Source organism: Hetaerina americana, unplaced genomic scaffold (assembly GCF_022747635.1).
Source record: "Hetaerina americana unplaced genomic scaffold, ioHetAmer1.1.p SCAF_1, whole genome shotgun sequence".
Classification (NCBI taxonomy): Eukaryota; Metazoa; Arthropoda; class Insecta; order Odonata; family Calopterygidae; genus Hetaerina; species Hetaerina americana.
Window position 1 is genome coordinate 28,359,081 of NW_027286069.1, and position 22,294 is coordinate 28,381,374.

The 22,294-nt window shown below is 33.3% G+C and overlaps 1 protein-coding gene across 1 annotated transcript in view; it reads left to right on the top strand.

Annotated features, from left to right (window-relative positions):
* The window catches only part of unc-13-4A (BAI1 associated protein 3), a 166,504-nt gene extending 150,448 nt beyond the window's left edge, over positions 1-16,056 (top strand). The window contains exons 18-27 of the mRNA XM_071595945.1: positions 3,378-3,486; positions 4,080-4,277; positions 4,906-5,007; positions 5,557-5,832; positions 6,521-6,742; positions 8,996-9,395; positions 9,812-9,935; positions 11,903-12,111; positions 14,371-14,517; positions 15,778-16,056. Of these exons, the coding sequence (XP_071452046.1) occupies positions 3,378-3,486; positions 4,080-4,277; positions 4,906-5,007; positions 5,557-5,832; positions 6,521-6,742; positions 8,996-9,395; positions 9,812-9,935; positions 11,903-12,111; positions 14,371-14,462 (1,732 nt within the window). The 3' untranslated portion in view covers positions 14,463-14,517; positions 15,778-16,056. The remainder of the gene's footprint in view (positions 1-3,377; positions 3,487-4,079; positions 4,278-4,905; positions 5,008-5,556; positions 5,833-6,520; positions 6,743-8,995; positions 9,396-9,811; positions 9,936-11,902; positions 12,112-14,370; positions 14,518-15,777) is intronic.
* Positions 16,057-22,294: the final 6,238 nt, after the last annotated feature.

Here is a 22,294-nt window from a genome sequence, read left to right on the forward strand (position 1 = left end):
TAATAATAATTGCTCCTGGTAGGGTCACCCATGCCAGATAGGTTGAAGGTCAGGAGCCAGATGAAAAGTAGTCCATGCAGCGTCTGTTCCTCAGTGAGGCAGCTGAAAAGGCGTCTGACCCCAGTGGGGCGGCCATTGAGTGATGGTGTCACGTTAAAAACACTATAGAGGAAGGCAATGGGAAACCACCTCAATTATCATTCCCAAGATAAATATGATGCTCACTACAGAGAATATGAGTCCTGGCCACTACGGGGCTCGGCCCAATCGGCCGTGTGTTGTGCCCAGCAGTGAGGGAGGCAAGGCTTCCATGGTCATCATCCCACGAAACCCTTGCAAGAGAAAACCAGAAGCAGTAGGACAGAAGATGCAGGAGAAGAAGACCAAATTAGTTAGAATAGGAACGTGGAATATTAGGACAATGATGAGGGCAGGGAAATTGGAGAATATCAAGCGAGAGATGGAAAGGGGAAAATAGATATTTTAGGTCTGTGCGAGATGACATGGAAGGATAGCGGGGATTACTGGAGTGATAATTGTAGAATAATATACAGCAGCAGGGACGAGAGCCAATGAGGGGTTGCCATAGTATTAAATAAAGAGGTATGAAGAAGCGTAGTCAACGTAGAACAGGTAACGGATAGAATATTACTCGTAGAGATAAAAGCAGAACTGACAAACTCGGTTATTATTGAAGTATACATGCCGTCGAGCAACCATACGGAGGAAGAAGTCGATAGGATATTCAATCAGTTGGAGGACATAATCGCGTGTGTTCCCGCAGGGAAACATTTGATAGTAATGGGGGATTGGAATGCAACAGTAGGCGAAGGAAGAGATGGTGGTGAGGTGGGGGACTACAGTTTAGGCATGAGGAATGATCGGGGGAGAAGCAGTTGAGTTCTGCAGGTGACAGTGGTTAGTCATCACCAACACTTGGTTTAGACACCACAAAAGACGCAGGTATACATGGAAAATGCCAGGTGACTCAGAAAGGTATCAGCTAGATTATATCCTGGTTAGACACAGGTTTAGGAACAGTGTGATAAATTCCCACAGCTTCCCGGGAGCGGATGCGGACTCAGACCACAATTTAGTTGTTATGAAATGTAGTGTACGTTTCAAAAAGATAAGGCAGGGGCGGCAGGTTAGAAAATGGAATGTAGAAGCATTAAATAGATTGAAAAGGAAGGAGTACCAACAGGCTGTAGAAAAAACCATGGAGGACGGTAAAGAGCTAAGTACTATCGAATAAAAATGAGAAAGTATTAAGAAAAGGTTATCGAAAGCAGCAAAAGACACTATTGGAACCCTTACTGTGAAAAGGACTAGGAAACCATGGATCACGGATGAGATGATTACAAAGATGGATGAGAGGAGAAAACAGAAGAATGTAAACACAGAGTTAGGCAAAATTAAGTACAAACAGTTAAACAATAAATTGAGGTGGGCAGCAAGTAAAACAAAAGAAATATGGTGGAAAAATCAGTGCAAGGATATGGAAAGTTTGCAGAGGAAGGGTGAAATTGGTGCGCTGTACAGCAAAGTTAAATCTTTATTGGGAAGTAAGAAAGGAAGCTCCATGCTAACAATTAGAGATAAGGTGGATAAGATAATAGTTGACACGGAAAAGATCCAAGAGAGATGGAAGGAATATATAGAACTGTATAGTAAAGAACTTAGACCAACAAAGTTAGACATAGAAGAGGAACATGGCGTAGAGGAAGATAGCTTAGTAGGTCCAGGCATACTCGATGATGAGATAGAAAGGTCATTAAGGGAGATGCAACTAAATAAGGCCATAGGGGTGGATAACATTCCTGTGGAACTACTAAAAGGCTTAGGAAAATGTGGGAGGAAGGAATCTGGCCGGAAGACTTTATGAGATCAGTGTTAGTTCCTATTCCAAAAAAGATAAAGGCTACATCATGTGAAGGCTACAGGACAATAAGTTTGACATCCCACCCAGCTAAAGTTGTTCTCAGGATCATCAACAAAAGGATACAGAGTAGGGTAAATGATTACTTAGAGGGTGATCAGTTTGGGTTTAGGAAGGGGAGAGGTACGCGTGATGCCATTGAAGTAATGAGATCACTAATCGAGAGAAATATAGAATACAATCAGGACGTATTTGCCTGTTTCGTAGATTTAGGAAAAGCATTTGATAGAGTGAATTGGGAAAATATATAAAATATACACATACATATATGTATGTATGTGTATATACATATATATATGTATATACACACACACATACATACACAATGTATGTATGTATATGTATGTGTGTGTGCTTGTTTGTACATATATATATATATTATTAATAATACCTCTCAATTGTTGAAATAGGATGGCAAAAATAACAGCAGCAGGTAGAGAAGTTTACTTGTCCTGGACTAAAATGGTTAAAAGTAGTGGGGACATAAGAAGAAGAATTGCATTAGGCAAAGAAGCTTTCACAAGGTGGAGAAAATTCATGACAGGGACTGGGACAGAGGACAGGGACAATAAAGGTGATAAGAAATGATACATTTAACTTAAATACGGAGTGTAGTTTTTTATCGTATGAAAACATGGTCATTGGATCAAGATGGTCGGCATAGATTAAAGGCTTTTGATATGTGAGGCGGAGAAGGATGGAAAAAGTAAAATGGAGGGAAAGGAAAACAAGGAAGAAGTACAAGGCATGGTGGAGGAGGAGAGGAAATTGTTGGAAGAAATCTGAAGGACGCAGGAAAGATGGGTGCAGAGCATTTTGATTGCAATGGGATGTTGAAAACTGTGATAGAGGGAAATGTTAGGCAAGTGGGAAAGGGGTAGGCATGTTGGGCAGAATGAAGGGAGGAAGGAAGTATGTAGAATTGAAGAAGGATTCACTGTATTTACTAAATATCAGGTTTTATCTCATTAGAAGAGGCAAATAAATGTATCATTGTTCAGTCCATCCAAAACCTAACTTAAATGATGGAATACCAACAAAATATTATCCTCAGTATATACAAATTTGCCTTTCTCCACCCATTTACTAAAAGTATTTTAAAATTATTATATTAAGAATTTTAATGCAATATTAAGGTTGTAAGAATATATTTTGCCTGTTTATTAATTTGGCTACCAGATATCCAGTGGGTTATCTTTTTGAAAGCATCTAAGAACATCCGGACAGGATTTTGATTATTGCTCAGAATTGTAGAGCTCTATAATTAAAAATATGTATGTGTATAAAAATATACATTATTATAAAGTAAATAAGTATCCTCTTTTAGTGAAAAAGTTTTTTTTCCTTTGGTCCTATATTTCATTTATGTTAATTGTAAAATTATCATGACCCAAAAGCAACACAATGTAAATTGCCAAATTTTATTATTTATTATAAGGTTTCGGGATTATCTTGCACCACAGGAGAGGAGAGCACTAGCAGTAAACAATTACCATGAATGGTTTGAGCCAGCATTGGAAAAGTGGCTCCATGTTGCAAAATATAAGGTATTTATTTTTTCATTGGAATATAATATTCCTCTAATTACATAAATCTAAGTTTTTTACATGCACACACAATCCTGTTCGAGGACATATCAAAGCAACATGATAACTGAATGCAAATATTCAAATATGTAAACACGAATTCAGCTATTAAATTCATTCTGATTCATAGTCCTAAATGCAACCCTAAATTTATAAGTATTTATTCATTAATTATTTTTTTCTGCACTATTTGGTATGTATTAAAAGAAAATATAACAATGCACATTTCAAAATATTTAATGATCTTTGGCAGAACCCGATTGGTCACCATTCATATTCATTCTTATTTTCTGTTGACCTTCTTAATATTGTAATCTTCAACCAATTTTGTCTTTTTTGACCTCTAAATATTATTTAAAGAAGCAGCCAAAGTAAAATGCATATGTTTAATCTTAATTTAAGAAATAATTATGTATTCAATGATTATTGTCTAGTCAATATATCTATAATATATGACATATTAAAAACAAGTAGAGATAATATTGAAGCAATGGATCAATGGATTATTAGATCTAAATACAAGGCAATTGATAATTTTATTCATTTCTTTGCAGGCTATGTTGAGAGTGAGGAGAGCATGTGAACAAGCAACCCCACTTAATGGGACAACGGCAAATGGAAGCGATACACCTCCACATAGTACATCTGCCATTGACTGTGTCTCATGCTTCCATCAGATTGAAGAATTTTGGAGGCAGCTGTCATGGCCAGATCCAATTTCTGCATATTCTCATCTTTGCAGTATTGTTGATGTAAGATCCAAGATACCCCTTAGGTAGCCTTGATATTTGTGTCCATATCACTGTATCTCTCACTGTTTTTGAGAGCAAAATATCCAATTGCAAGTATACATTTTTGGAAATTATGAGATCAGAAACCTGGCTACCAGAAATGTCCAGTCAGTCAAAATTGGAAGTATTTAGACAAGCTAAATAAAATATGGAATATTTTCCTTCTCCCAGGGAGGTAAAATATTAATAAAGCATTATCATTACCTACAATTTACTTTTCTCCTTATAATAATGTAACTGTCTTCTCCTGTCTTCCTCTCTCCTATAAATGCTCTATTTTCAGTGAATAAAAGCTAGTTTCATTTTAAAATAAACTGTAAAATATTGAAAGAATAACTTTGTTATTGCTTATTTATGGAATAATGAGAATGATTATATTGAATAATTTTTATTTGTTAGGAGAGGCCGTTAAATGTATTTTTTACAATAGTTTAGGATGTGTCCATCGAAAACCTACTCTAACCAGTAGAATACCAATAACAAAAATAATAATACAAGTATGTGTCCTGTTCATCACTAAATGAACAAAATAAAATGCACACAAAAATTTTACTTAACTAACACTTTTTCACTCGTCATTGTATTCCAGATAATCTGTAGTGCTGCAGAATACTTCTCAGAACTCACAAACCAAAAATTACTAGAATCAGGATTTTATGAAGATCAAGGACCATATAAATTTAATGTAGAGGTGAGTGGTTACTATATTTAACTGTATATGATTATTTTTACCCTTCTCTCACTATCTGTTATTTTATAATGAGGAAAGGGAAAAAAATTGTTGATTAATTGGTTTACATTATAAGAGTTTTAGTCTTCTATTTGAGAATGAGATACTGCTCTCTCAATGGATTAGCATTAAAATCCCAAAGCACAAATAGTGTTGATATTTCTGGTAATTTTGAGATTTATTCTAGCAATTCATCCTACCTTGTGCTTTGTGCTCAACTCACGTATAAGGTAAAATTGTCTTCCACTGTCTCCAAAGGTATCCCATGTAAGATGGTTGCAGAACATGACTAATCATTAGTTCATGATTTTAACAAATTAATAAAGTAATATATATTCTGAAAATAAAAATAAATTCATTTTTCCTTGAAATTCTTTGGCCTCTTATATTGCATAATGAATGAAATTTGAGGGAAAGAATGAATTTGGAGATATTTATTTACATTTGTATGATTTCATCCAGTATGTCAATAAACTTGTGAAGTAATAGTCAATTGGCTCTTTTCATCAGATGTGTATGGTTGCCAATGACCTGGAAATGGTTCTCCGATGTGTAACTGTTTTGAGTGACAACCTTGGAATGGCTACAGTGATGGCAGCAGTTGAATCAGCAGCTGCTTCTCAACAGCAGCATCAACATCATCAGCAGTATGGTGGCATGACTGAAGTAAGCTCAGCAAATACAACTGGGCCAGATTATCGAGGAGCATTGTACAACCCTATTGAAGCAATGCAGGCCCACTTAGAGGGGATGTTAACAAGGATAATAGGAAGAATGGGAGTTCAGGTGAGATTGAATAAATGTGATTTGCATAGATAAATTCATCTCTGGATTTCCACCAGATAGGGAACTCTTGTTTCTGCTTATATCTCAATTTCCTATTCATCCATCACAACCTGGACATCTAAAAATGATGCAACCCAGTTATCTGTCTCAGTGCATCTTTAATATATTCATTTCTTTCGCATGTATAATTGTATTTTACCTTTATAAATCTTGTAATTATCTCAAAAACATACCAAAGAATCACGAGAGCTAATATAATATTGAACATTTTCCATTATAAATATTTTAACTGCGGAAATCAGCAAAACCAAAACCAAAGTAATTTGATTTTGTTGGCATTCATTTTATTGTGTCTATCTTTGGAAATGTTCAGCTTCCTCAAAATATGTATTATATGGCTAAGACAAAATGTGTATAAAATGTTAAAATAAAAATGTATAGTGAATTTGAGACCCATTTGAAAACTTCTATCAGAATATTGGTCCTATTAAAAGTAAAATTGTTGGGTATAACTTTAGCTAGATAACCAGTGCCATCATAGTATAAATAATTGCACCCATAAACCTCAATATTTCACACTGGCTTGATTTTTGGAAATATGAAAGCTGGTTTGTCAGTTACTTGAATCATTCTTCAAATTATGCTTGTCAAAAGTGATAGAGATAAAGTCCTTGCCTATTTTTTACAGCTTCGCCAGCCACTGGAGAAAGCAACATTCCACTTGGCATGGTCTCCTGAATCACTGCCAACGCGGGAGGCCATGGCTCCCCTTTTCCGCTTATTACGCTCAGCCTTGAGTCCTCTATCATCCGCTCTTTTACCACCCAATTTCACTCGTGCACTCCTCGCAACATGGGATGCAATCTTAGCACAAATACGGAGACAAATGGAGGCATCAGCAACAAGTGGCGTAAGTATTTTATTAATAAATAAATATAATTAGCTGTCATAAATGTCCCCATCACGTTATATCTTTCCTTCCCCTATCTTCCTGTGGTAAAATTAATTTCATCTTTATCATTATGAAATAAAATACACTTTTGATTGAGTTTAAAAAATTTAATTATTTACATCATTTCCAGTAATGATTGTCATGATTTAATGTGTTGGAGTACTTAAATGATTAGATCCCAATATCAGGAAATATAAAAAAAAGGTAAGTAAATTCGATCTTGAATGCATAATGTACAATAAGAATGACACAATCAATTCCCAGATAGAAGAGAGATACCAAGATGGAAGAATAAGATATGGCCAAGAGGGTTAACCTATTACTAAAATATCACAAATATTTATAGCTTTTTATGAGAGAAAATGGTGATAACCAAGTGTAAAAAATTCCCCCTGCGAACATTTATGCTTACAAGCTTTGAGTTAAATTAGGGTCATATCAGAAATGATGTTACAATTCTTCAAAGGCAAGAAGGATTTTATTATTCTTCTTTCAAAGAGCTTCATTGAAAACCTATTTTAATGCTGAAATATGTCTAATAAAATCTGCTCCAATGACTACCTTCTCCTGTGACCACATTTCTCCATTTGCCAATTTATTTGCAATATATCCATGTAAATTTTACCTTCTCTCTGTATCAGCCCCATTTTACAGGATTTTCCCACTAGCAATAATACTCTTCTCAGGATCCTCTAAAAATAGGCTAAGGGAAGTTCAATATACAGTTGAAATTTCAGTAAAAAATTATTCTTGTGATTAATATAATGCACTTCAAAATCACAACCTATGCGAGATGAATCAGTGGAAAATTTTCATTTCACACTGGAAAAAATGGACTATATGCAATGCTTCAAGAGGCATTTAGCAAGGAATCTATGAGTTGGGTAAAGCATTTTTGTTGGTACAACCACTTCCAGTACGGACAAACCTCAACTGAAGATGAACCAAGAAGTGAACAACCATTGACGTTAATCAAGAACATCCACATCAACAGTGTGAATGTTTAGTGTGCGCAAGCCATTTAGGTTTTTTTAAAAGATTAACTGCCAGGGAGATAGCCAATGAAGTTGACATTAGTGTTGGATTGTGCTCCACTATTTTGACTGAACTTTTGGACTTGCAGCGCACCACATCCCAATTTGTGCCGCGAGTGTTAATGGATGAACAGATACAAAAATGTCTTGACTTCAGCCAGGAACTGCTCAATCATTCAAATGATGATCAAAACTTCTTAAAAACAATTCCCACAGGCAACAAAAGCTGGGTTAATGATTATGTTATAGAAACTAAAGCCCAGTCTTCACAATGGAAGGGGTCATCTTCCCCACGACCCAAAGACGCTTGGTGGTGATGATCAAACTAAACATATTGATGGTATGATGTTGATCAATTTCTTTGATTGGGAAGGGATTTTTTGTTGTGAATATCTCTCCAAAGGACTAAAAGTGAATGGGTAGCACAATATAGAGGCTATGAGAAGATTAAGACATGCCATGTTATGGAAGAGACCACAAATGTGGAAAAACAAGTCTTGGTGCTTTCATCACGACAACGCACCTGCTACCATTGACTGTTACCAATTTTTTGGCCACAAACAGCACACTGGTGATCCCCCAGCCACTATCTGGAATTTTTGCCAGCATTCTTCCTCCTATTGCCTTAGTTGAAATCCACCTGTAAAGAATGCCGATTTGAAAATATTGATGACATCCAGCAAAATTGTACTGCAGACTTAAAGGGTATCCTGAAAGAAGCATTCCAGGCAACTTTCAAAAGCTGGAAAAATGTTGGGAGCATTGCATTAGTAGCCAGGGGCTGTATTTTAAAGGCACCAAGCATGATTAAAGTGTAACTAATAAAATCAAGTATTTATTCAAACAGTTTCATCTTTTTTTTAGCTGACCCTCTATAATGAAATTTGGTACTGGTATATTCTTTTCATGACAATTGTTATTGTGCACTCACAAGAGGTTAATGGAATTATTGTATTACTAGCCCTTAAAATTAGCATATTATTGTGCGGAAATATTCTAGCTAATATGCCATTTACATTAATTTGTTTCTTAATTCACCAATGGTTGATTTCCTTAAGAGTGAGATTCTTGCATTTAACTAGAAGATAATACACTCAAAATCTTGAGTCAGTAATAAGTTACCTTACCTTACCCTTCTAGCAGTTTAAGCAATTCAAAAAGGCTCCTTTTCATGCAGGATAAGCTCTCCTCTTTCTACAATCGACTATCAGAAGCTTTGGCAATCCTTGCCCATTACTTTTCCAATGGTGATAATGGACGATGGGATGCTGAGGATGAGCAAACAAGAGCAGTTGGACCACCTCCACCTCCGTTAACTCCACAACTTCTTGCTACACCATCATATTCATCCACACGTCAGCTGCTCTCCTACCATATTTCAAGTACACAGCAATTAATAGATATGTACCATGCAGAGAGGCTCCGCATGCAACAACAAATAATGGCATCTGGGTCGGTGAGCAGTGAAACCGAGAGAGCCGAATATGGGACTCTTACTGTGAGGGCATATTTTAACCATGACTCCCTATGTGTGGAAGTGCTCAGTGCCCGAGACATCATTCCACTAGATCCCAATGGTAAGAAATAATTTACAACATTATCATTTGCCCTTCAAGCAGTAAGAAATAGTTTTTTACCACATTATGTTTATGCGATTTCTGTTTCATTTCCCAGTGTGGTGGGGGATGGTCTTTGAGTAGGGGTTTTAAACACTTTGAGCCTATTATGTCTCCAATCATTTCTGCAAAAAACTGTGATTGCTGAATAAGAATTAAAATTAATAGAGATCTTACTGCATTAACTAAGGAAACTATGTAAAATAATTTGAGATGTATGTACTTCATAGATAATTGTATTTTTTACTCGCAACAATACCAACCTCCGAATAAAGTTAGAACTGCCCTGTTGAAAATTCAAACTGATAGATATTTCATAAAATTTGTGGACACAATAGCAAACATTTTTATTAATGTAGAATTATATTTTTTTACAGGATTCAGTGATCCATTTGTGATTATTGAGCTACTTCCAAGAGCCATCTTCTCTCACTGCAGCGAGCAGAGAACAAGTGTCCAAAAGAAAACATTAAATCCTTTATTTGATGAATGTTTTGAATTGTAAGTAACAAATAAAGAAACAGCATGTTTGCAACCAAGCACCTTATGCACCTAATACATATAAGCTCAAATGAACTTCCTCTTTCATCTTTGTTCTTTGCTAAATTATCCTTGCCAGAATCTTCTTTTTTGGAATCATCAGACTGTTTGTTCTGAAGGTTTCACATTTTTCTGCCTTTTCTTTTGGGTATGGGGATAATTACATTGTTCTTCAACTCCATCATTATTTCTTCGCTAATATGAATATCATATATTAGGCTGTATAGCTTTGTCAGGATCTCTCATTTCTGACTTTTTTTATATTATTGATAACTAGTGCCTTTTTTGCCCTCAAGTCCTTTGCTGCAGCGTCAAATCCAGACTGGAAGATGCAGTCTCCTTTCTCATCAGTGTTGATGGTGATCTCTTCTTCCAGCATTCTGATATGCATTTATTTTCTACCATAAAGATTCTTCTATAGGTGGATGATTTTTGTGCTGTGAAATTCTCACATTTTGTTACATGTCTGTGAATAACTCCATTTTATTAACTACCACAGATTTCCCCACATTTCTTTACACTCTTTTCATTTCTTCATTTTGTCTACATCTTGAGTAAGAATTTTACCACTTTTCATCATGAATGGAATTGAATTTGTGCTGCATTCATTGAAGCAGTGTCACACAGTCCTGGAAGCTGCTTCAACTTTTGCCTGAATTAGGTCATGCTGCCCTTGATCCCACAGAGTCTTAATCATTTCTCCTATAGCTTTTCTCTCTTTTTGGCTGATTTCATTTCTCAGCCTCCTGCAGTCTATGTGTCCTTCCTCAGTCATCATATTTATAAAATATAGTTAAGAGGTGAAACTATATTTTTTAAATTGCCTTTTTCCAGAAAATGTTTGAAAGTATTTTTTACCATTAAAAAAGGTATCTACATCAGTCATAAATGAAGTATCCTGCACAAATAATTTTATTAATTGGGGTCAAATATTTTTTTAATTTGAAAAATATAACTGAAGGGAAAATATTGAAAGTCATCATAAAACTATTGTAATTTCATGGTAATTAAATGACTCAATTGATATTTGTCAAAACACCAGAATTTAAATTCATTTTTGGAAATCTTCCGCTAGTTTCCTCATCTTAATTTTGTGTTATAATGCTCTATGCTGAACTATATTTTTACCTATTCACATCCCCAGCAGGAAAGTAGAGTAGCCACTTTTGTGACTTAAAAGATAATTTTGAAAAATAAAATTGTTTTCAAACTACAAATTTTTCTGAAACTCAGCAAACTGTTAATAACCTGGGCACATTTAATCTGTTGCCTGCACAGGAAATAATGCAAACTTCTTCCAATTCCTCTCGTGAAAATATCTCACAGCAGTTTGATCAGTACTATAACTTTTTCAAAGTTATTAATATAGTTTAAAGAGAAAATTTATTGTATTTCATTGGGATTACAGCATCAATGGATCATTGTTTCTCCCTGTAATTCCACTACTGGGGGGCATAAGCCATATGTATCTAAAATCTCAGTGGAAAGCTGAATTACAAGTTTTACCCTTAATGCTAATTCTGATTCTGTCCTATACAAGTACATATTTCAATTTTATTAAAGGTGGGTTAATATGATTGACTGTACAATCTGTTTGCATGCTTGTTATATTTTTCTAATTAAGAAAAATGGCAACCTCATATTACCATTACATTCAGAATTATTAAATATTATTGTTCAAATTTAACTTTTCAACATTAAACCCTGTGCACTAATGGCATAAAATAAGGTTCCTCAAAATGTTAGACCAAGGGGGCAGTTGATCTTTCTGCACGTAATTTAGCGCTAATTAATGATAATTTATTGCATTTTTTGTGCTGAATTCAGTCAAAACAGCAAAGAATGCATTCTAGCTAATGTTAGCTTTATTTATCTCCGGCATATATACTTCTGACAAAATTATGTAATGCTAAACTTTAATGTTTCAGCTCTGTCTCCCTTGAGCAATGTCATATGGAAGGATCAATGCTCCTATTCACAGTCATGGACCATGATGTTCTCACTGCAAATGACTTTGCCGGGGAGGCATTCTTATCTCTAGGAGATATTCCAGGGGTGTCATCAGCCAATGCAACAGTTGACAACTTTCATGGACTGAAGCATACTGACCTACCCCTCATGCACCAAAAAAATAAACGTGAGATCAATCAAATCAAAAATTTGGTACTCAAATCACATTAAACATCAGTTTGAATAATTATTTTGGTGGCAATATCATTGTGAAAACACTTCATTTGCATGCTTTTCATCATCATTATCATAAGGATGAATTTCAGCCATCAGGAGTGTTAGTTTTGTAACATTTAAGGCTGTATATGAATCTATGTTGTTGAAAATGAGCATATTAGAAGAGAAATAAAGTCAAAACAATTATTCAGCATTTTTAATCATGAGATAGTACATGCAAACTACAGGCCGCATACTTATGTTGTGGTGCAATCTCTTGGTAGTTTCAGTGGACTGCATTGTATGATTCTGAACTATAGCTTTCAAGAATAGTTTTGGATACTTCACAGCATGCATACATCAAATTCATATGCACATCCTAAAAAATAGCAAATGCATGGTGTAACAACAATCAAAGCAATTTAAATACATTTCACACAAAATTTTTTTTAAGAAATTAACCAAACCTGACTGTATAAGCCTTAGCAAGATCAAGACATATCCCAGGGATAGATACTTATTGTCCATACCATACCACATTTGCAATGAATTCATGGAGGGCTGTTGATGTTGATTTACCTTTCCTAAAACCATGTTGTTGGTTTGAAAAATCAGTGTTTTTCTAGGAAGTTTAAAGTACTTTTAAAAATTTCCCTTCCAAAAATTTTAGAAAAACCAGAGATCAAGTTTATTGGTCTGTAGTTTCTTACATCATTCACATCACCCTTTTTGTGAATTGGTATTACTCTGCTCAACTTCAGGCGTGATGGAAAAATACCTTCTGACAGAGACAGCTTACAGAGATATGTACTCAGGGGGCTTAGCATTTTGACAGGTAGAATACTTAATTACTTTGTTAGGCATATCATCTCTCCCTGAACATAAACTTATCGGTAAGAAAATGGCCAATTCTGATAATTTCATCTCTGGTCACAGGATATAAATATATGGAATGGGGAACTGTTTGCAGATGGGTGTCAGATCCAGAAAGAAAGTTTGATTCATGATATTTGAAACAATTTTTCCTGGAGTTTCCGAGGGATTTGATTGCACATTACCAGCTGTCTTGAGTTCAAAGTTTCTGTGATAACTAATTTAATTTGTTTTCATGTGTATAATTTTCCAAGAAGTCTTGGTTTTATTTTTTGATTTTGGGATCAAAATATCATCATTAGATTGTTTTACTTTTGCAACAATTTCCTTAAGGTATTTACTACATTGTTTATAGTCTTGTTTAAGAGTTTCATTTTTAATTGTTCTGGCAAGCTGATATAAATCCCTTTTCTTCTTGCTAAGGTTGATTATTTCACTTGTTAGCCAGCTATGCCATTTGTTACATATATTTGTAACTTGTGTTTCTTTGATGGAAACTTTGATTCAAAGTAAAACTAAAATTTGTCAAGAAATGAATGACAGATTTACTCATTTATTTCGTTATTTATTTATTCAGTTCTTAATTCATTTGTTTAACTACTTGATATAGGTACCCCTCCCAATAAAATTTATCAATACATCTGATACTCAACTCTAGGGATAATTGGAACATGCAAGCCTTTAAACCTAATCAAAATTGAAGTCCATGGGGAAGGACTGGTGACATAACAAGTGCCAATGAATTTGGGGTCCTTAGATTTTGCAAAAGTAATGAATTCTCGCAAAAATTCTCATCTTGATCAGTTCCTTGAAGTTTATCAGTCAAAATGAGCTTAGCATAAACAAAATGAAGTGAATTCATTTTTTATGCCCTCAAATATTTTCAGCCAAAAATCTATCACTCAGTATAAACTGATTCACCCAGGTTCACAGTCGACAAATTCTTTGCTGCATTTTCTGCTGGCAGCAGAGCAATAAAAACTCCCATAGCCACTCCCTGTTTCTTGGAAATTCAACTTTGGTGTAAATTCTTACATATTTTAGCAACTTATCAGTACAGTTTAACCAATTTAGTATTCTGTACCGTTAAGTACGTAGGTTTTATAATTTAGAAATTACATTTCCATTGGTTAATAATAAAAGCTCTTATTTTAGGTCTCATATTACAGTTATTTCAACAGATTTTGCTTGAATGCCACCTTATAAATAGTATTATTAAGTATCAACAAGAAAACATAAAATTCAGCTCCTTAATGCAATTTATGAATGTTATTCTCATGATTATCAAGTTAAACCCACCTTCTTTTCTACTGATTGTATTGTATGGATTTCTGCATTGTTAACAATTTTTTTCCAGATCATCCAATTCTTCAAATCTTAGAAATGAGACATAGTGAAAAAATGGCTCAGGACTTTGTAAAGAAACAAAAACCACGTATTACATCATAGTCACATTCAAGCTGTTGATGGACATCAGTAGCGGGTTGAAGAGATGGGTGCCAAAGTAAGTAAAACAATTTCTGGTATTTATGTAACTGGAATTCAAAGTAATTATTCTAGAGAAGCTGTCTCTTCATTGAACTTGACGTGATGTTTTTAAAACTATAGTTTGAAAAAATCACATCGGAAACATAGTGTTGGGATAAAAATGTATAGGCCTCTATGATTCTATTTTTTCTTGCAAAAAATTAATCATAAGTATTGCCATTAGTAAATGGCATAATACACTTATGTATACAATATATAAATAACCTTTCCATTCCAAAATTAGCTCAATAGGAGGTCTGTTCAAAAAGTATCGCGACTTTTGTGTTTTTTCAAAAATTATTTCAAATCTGTTGTTTCGTTACATTTTTTTTATAATTTGGCTTTCATCTGTGTGACTTGCGGGTCACTGACATAGGAGGGATACTTGTAAACCCTGAGTGTGTGTGTGAATACAATTTACGGGAGTCCTGTTATTCCTTAACACACCCTAGTGATCGAGTGATTGTAAGTTTGTTTTAATATGATTATTTATTTTGCCTTTTTGGCGTAATTCAGGTATACGCAGGTCACTCTTTCTTTAACGCACTCAAGTAACCTAGAGTGTTCTCTATCCCACCCCTTAATGTAACTTTGTATTATTCCTCCACCCCCTTTTCAACCTAGTGCCAATCAAGTTTACGGTCTCGGTCATCCCGTTTTCATTGCTTCACGACCGTAGGTACATTCATTTTATATTTACATGTCCAACATGTTTATAGTAAAATATGCTTACTTTGTTGATTATTGGAGATTTAGCAAAGAGAGGACAAAGTTAATGTTCTACGCATTTACTAAGCTGCTTCAAACACAATGTTTTAATTGTGCATCAATGAATAAGAATTGGAAAGAGAATTGTAATTTTTTCTTCGGCTGCCATCTCATTATGAGTTAGTTTTGCATAGTACATTTTAATTTTAAATATCATAGAATTGACACAAAAGGTTGATCGTTTGAGCAAGCTCATGTGAACTCTTCCCTATCTTGGACTAATTGCCCAGGTGGCCCCATAAGCACAAATAAGTTGAGATCCTCTGCTTAAGAAAATATCTTACTATGCTATCTCTGTGATTACTAATGATAGTGATTTACTTCCACTAGTGATAGCGATACATATTTCTTCATAATATTGGTCATTTAATAATTTATCATACATTACTTTTCTCTCATGTACCTTAAGTTAAAGTAATTTTGTCTCATTAAATTCATTCCGTAACCTCAGTGTATTTCTACACTTCAGGATTCCTGACGTCTCCAAGGTGCAGTTCATCACTCCAGGTGCAATTGCATACAACTATTGAAGTCAATATTTGATGACACATCATTGAAGAGAGTTGTTATATTTGTGGAAGTGTTTATTTTTTTGTAACATTCAAAAGGTGGTAACCCAAATGCCTTTATCGTTTTGGTTGAGTAATTTTAAGGTGGTTTAGAAGAGTAGCATGTCCACTAGTCTCAAACACAATATCACCATTATTTATTCAAGCATTTACTATTCAACTAAATAATTGTTTACAGAGAATACAAGTAGCAGGATATGTTGCATATTCTTCCATTCAGGGTACCTTATTCTTTCATTTCTATGAAGTATTACAAGTTGTGTTATTGTTTACTCATTGAATGTAAACTACTATATTGATGCAAAAGAAGCTGGTACCTACCATCATAAGTAGGTTCTTATATGATAATTGACCATGGGGAAGCCCAAATGAAAGCTATTTATTGAAAAAAGGCAAGTCATTTTGTAAATTTAAGTGCATTTTTATGTACTACGTAAATATTACACAACCAAATTTGTGACATGAAAACAATATACTGAAGTGAGCTAGAGTATTAACACTTTATCAACACTGCAAGCCACTCAGTGATCATTTATCTGACAATGTAATTAGATGTTTATCGCAAATAATGGCAAGGACTATTTTCCTCATTTTTTATAATGTTTCTTGTAACCAATCATTTTCCTTTGAGCCTTTTATTTTTAGTAATTCTAAACACAATTTAGGCAAATTAATCAATTAAATTAGAACTGATACACCAAAGGCAGAAGAATCTGTAATTGTCAAAGTTACATTTAATAAGGGCTGACTATGAGACAGTGTAAAGGTGCAAATTCAACCATTATTTCTAACTATTTTCCTTATTAATACAGCATGTCAAATATCATCTATTTTTTTCAAATTATAAATTTGTTCTCATTTTCCATGAAGGCTAAACTTATTTATATTTATCCTTCTTATACTGTCAGGATAATTTATAAATATTGATGAATAAAATAACTAATATCTAGAGATATATGACAATCATATAATTTAAAGCAATCTGCTTGATAACAAGAGGTATATAAATAATTTTTATCAATGTATTTTACAAAGTTTTATGCCCTTGCACTCCTCATTTATTCAGAATGGCTATTCATTGACCTCCTTAATATCTTCAAATATTTTACTTTGAAAAATGGCATTTTAAGAATTACCTTTTAAGCCATTTAGGCATGTTATGACTTAACAAATTAATTTTTTATGCACATAAATTCAGTTGGCCATGGGTTGTCACTCATCAACTATTTTTCCAGTCTTTGGTGAAATAAAATTAATATATCCATTTAGATATACATATATATATACACATGCATAAATATATGGAATATAATTTAATAATCATCTACATACATAAGCATGTTTTCATATATATATATAATAAGAGTATGTTATTGGTGTAAGTTAAATTCTGTTAATTAATTGGGTGTAACATAATGTTAAACATGAAAATATATATATATTTCCAGTTGCCTGAAAAAATGCACACTTCAGCACTACGCTTATAATCAAACTATTCCCTTGCTCAAATCTTTCACTTGAAACTGAATATTTAGTCAATTAAATACTTTCACAAGATCTCTTTTATATAATTCTATGATGCCTTCAATGCCTAATATTTGAAATCCCATTTGGACTAAATTACACAGCCAAATGAATTGTAAACTTTTAATATAGGCAAAATTTAGACAAAGTAAACTACAAGAGAAATGAAAAATTATATTTAATTAGCACTTTCTAAAATCAGTATTATGTGAGCTGCACATCTTGAGTACCTACCTATATTCAACTTTAAATTAGTGGAGAGAAAGCCACTTTTCTAGCCTAAATAAAGAAGCATCCTCTAAGCCACGGCTGTGCTTTATAAAATTTTTATACTTCAGACATTTATTTCTAAATTCCTTTCCAAAGAGGCCTTCTTCAAATATTGGCCAGCACAAACAACAGTGACTGGTTCAAATGTAGTTCAAGATTTAGAATATAAATGTGTATATATATATATATCATGTACAAACATATATACATACATACATGGATGGTCTGAAAAGTTTTTGACTCAGAAAATTTCAGAAAAAATTTCTTGTATCTTTGTTAGGTCAGAAACTTTTCAGACCACACATATAATATATATATATATATGTGTGTGTGTATATATGTATATATATGTGTGTGTATATATATATATATATATATATACATATATATATATATATATGTATGTGTGTGTGTATGTATATATTGCAAAACATCTAGGAATCTTTTTCACGGTTTTAAAACCTTATTGTCACTTTCCTCATTGTTCTAAGTATACTTTACATGACATTGTATTGCATGTCAATGTGTAAGTGTGAAAAGGATATTTAATAAGCATTGCATTTGCTGTACCTATATTCTGTCTATAACTGTTTTATTTTGAAACGATGAAAGGGACCAGGGAACTGGAGTCCTATTGCCATATTTGTGAGGTCTTAATAAAAAATTATGAAAAAATAATGCCCAGTTTTAACTGGTTAAATCTTTTGTACCATGTTTAATATCAAAACTATTAACTGCTCCTTATTTTTCTGGCATATCTTATATCAGGTTAGAGATTTGAGGAATAACAAGGTAGTCTGTATCTACATGAAATAATTTTGGAAATGAATTTTAATTTATTATTCTGTCTGTACATTCTTAAAATAAATATAGGCAAGTTATGACAATCCATGGATAATTATTCATTTATGCTTGGCATATTTATGTGAGAATACAAATCTTAAGCCATATTGATCAGATAAAAAACATAGCTACACAATCCCTTACTTCATTGGTATAAACAAAATAGGACCTGTAATTAAATGTGGCAAGTAGGTTTCATCACAAAAAGAGACAAATTAAATTGTTTGGAGATTATTTGCAATAAGGATACTCATCTATAATCAATGGATTCTCGATATATATAATCCTCATTAAGCTGATATTTAGGTTGCTCTTTATTGCTGTATATATGATTCTCGAACTTATATGATGCCCTTTAAGGTTACTAGAATTAATATTCATTAATGATCATAATTAAAATCATTAATTAATGTCCTAAAGAGTATTTGACTAATAGAGGTGTTCAAATTCACAGATAAAAATATCAATTACTTAAATGTACATACATTTACTAATTTTAAACTCATGTTTTCCATTTTTATTGGTTAAATTGTTATTTTTTAACTTGCCTATTGGATTATGTGTTTGTCCTTGCATTCTTTGATCTAAAAATATCATAAACACCCAATACTATGAATTTCCATAACTTCCAACAGGTGTTTTACTGATAAGACCAGATGTATGTGAACAATTAATTGAATTAAGCACTGAAGTAAGATGTCAAATATCTTTTGGAAGCTATTTATCATATTTTTCCAAAAATATTTTCTTTCAGACAATTTCATTCCAGAAATTGTTGTTACTCAAAATCTGAGGCAATTAAGATTTGAAATTTAGTAATTAAAGCAGCTACAATAGTAATGGTATACTGTCATCATACCAATATTGGATTAGTATATGGTACTCATCCTACATATATATTTCTTTCAGTCATATCAGTATATTTTTGCCTTCCTACTCTATTCAATATTAATATATGACCTTAGGTTGATCTAAGATGATAATATATCATTGTAAATAATTCATATAAACTAATTATAGGAATTAAAGAAAAATGAGTATCTGAGTATCACCATTTATGATATATTTTGAATATATAGGATTTCCCTAGAAAATATATGTCCAGCATTTGCTACCAATGAACGTCAAAATTCATCTCAATGGGCTTAAGCACCAGCAAACAATGCCTTTGATCTAATGTGGTTCTTTACATGAAAAGGTATGTTACTTTAGAAAATAATCTTCTAAAGGTGTCAAAAATGTGCATAAGTGAAAAAATTTACACATTAATAACAACAAGCAAACTACCTTTATGGGTGTGTGTTTGCACAGAAAGTATCAGAGGTATGCAATTCATGTAGTGCACTGGAACAGGTTATGCTTAAGAGTTTGCTTTTCATCTCTCGGAGACTTTAAGCTAAGATAAAAATCATGAAAGTCAAGGAGTACAGAAAATAAAAGTCAAATGGAAGAAGGTATTCATCAACTCTCATGGAAAGAAGGGTGTGCAGATAACAACAAGCAATGGAAATATCATCAATAGTTAACATTTAGTGCCCATGATAAAATGAAAATGCATTGCATTGTTCATTATCATACATCCACAAAAAATTATAAGCTTGATCATAGAGAAGCAGCACTAACCAGGGCAATAAATATTTCCCATGAGAAGAGAGATAATTAAATTTTTCAACCTAAAATTCAGTTTGATAGCTGTAGGTAATGTTCACAGAGTAAAGAAGATGTGTGCATGCCAGTGAGATTTACATATTAAAGTTAAAAAAAGGTGCTTAGGCTATCTCATGCCATAAAATCCAAATACCTCTCCAAGGTTTAAGTCCAGAGATCAAGGTTAATTGCTGATTTATCTATTAAATAAAAGATTATTGGAGCATCACAGGGGTATAAAAATGAAAGAATAGCAGTGAGTATGTAAATATGAATGAAATCTTTGAAATATTATATCTATCAGGACATATACCATTTATTAAAATATACTTTGTAAATATTGTAATTAGTAGTATAGAACTCAAGGAATTCCTCAGTAAAAGCTATTTCTCTATCAATTTCTGCTGACAATATTTAGGCTCACCAAATGAAAAGAGATTGTTTTCTAATTTAATGAACAATATTTTACAAAAAAATACATTACTTAGTCAAATAATATAAAATGAAATCTTTGTAACACTTTCATTTATTGACTTCAACTTATTTATCACAAATGAATTTCACGAGACAGATTTTGGAGGAGAGAGGGAAAACATGAAGTCAGTTCACTCAAAAATGCAAGCATTTATTAATAGCACATTATTACTTTAAATTTAGAAGACTGAATATTAGATATTTCCTGGATCCATATCTGATGGTGAAAATGTCTTGATTCTTTAAAGGAGCAAAACCTAAATCTGAAATATTTAGTTTTCTAAATGTGGGCTTAGTAGCAGGCATAAAATTCCACATTTACTAATTGGATCAGATTGGAATGGGCCTAAGATATGTGCAACACAAGAAAATATTTCCACCGCCCCAGAGGATATTAAGGAAATATAGTGAAAAATAACATTCACTAGCCCATTGCATATTATTGCACTAGGTTGCAGATAACAGGTATTGATCTGGATGTCTAGAATTCGACCCTTTTCATTTTGATGGTAGCATGTTACAAAATAAATTTCAAATAAAACTATACAGTAAGGATAATTTGGAAACAACTATATATTTGCAGGCTGACTACAGGAGCAGAACAGATAAGGAAATAAAACAATTATCTGATCCATAACATGTCGCCCACATTATTTATTCACCAGCAGACCATGTTGGTATAGGTTTTGTCAAAGCAGAATATACATATATGTATGTAAAGCAATAGAAACATGAGGATATGATTCAAGCTGAACACAGACACATTCATTGACTATAAGACAGGTATTCATCCACACTATAAAAAATTCTTTCGAATTAAAAATATCTTAATTTACTCTTAAAGGTTACTAAACACACATTAGATTTCAGAAAAGAGGGAAGTTTATTGTACAAAATAAGTCCCATGCTCTTGGGCCCTTGGTAGGTGAATCTTGTGTTCACAAAATTGACATGTAGATTGTTTATATTGCGGGTACTGTGATTGTGAACGTCAGCAATAGTAGGGAAAGTCTTTAGGTTCATTCTTGTGTATACTACAGCAGTGAAAATATAAATACACGGAAAAGGTTAAATTGCCTAAATAGTGGAAGACTGGGGGCATCATATCTAACATTAGCTATCAAGCGTACAGCTTTTTTTGTTATTTAAAAATGGATATGGCCAGAGAGGATGAACCCCAGGAAATAACATTTGAAACAATATGAGAATAGTATTCCTTGACATAAGAACCTCTCAACAAATTGTTTCCAGCCAAGCTGCCAGTGAAAAAATGACATCCAAGGCCTCCCAGTTTGAAACATGGCAAGGAGATGTACAAGGTGGTAGGATTCCAAGAACTTGCAAAACTAACCCAAAAGAATTACGAGGAAAAGATTTATTTATTTAAAAAAGCAGCCAAAAACTGCACAGAGGCTTTTACATTGACTGAAAGGCAATAGGTGAAAGCGGTGGTGAGGAAGAGAGTTCCAGGGAAGTATACTGAAGGAAGAAGGTCGTTGGTGTGGAGAGTTCCGTTGATGCTATGCAAGAATTTCATATCAGATAGCAATCGACGGTGGTAGAGATGGGAAACACCAAGGATGAGAGATTAAATTCACAGGTTGTATTTTTTAGGGAAGGGATGCGACAACGGGTAATGATAATAAGGAAATAAAGAGG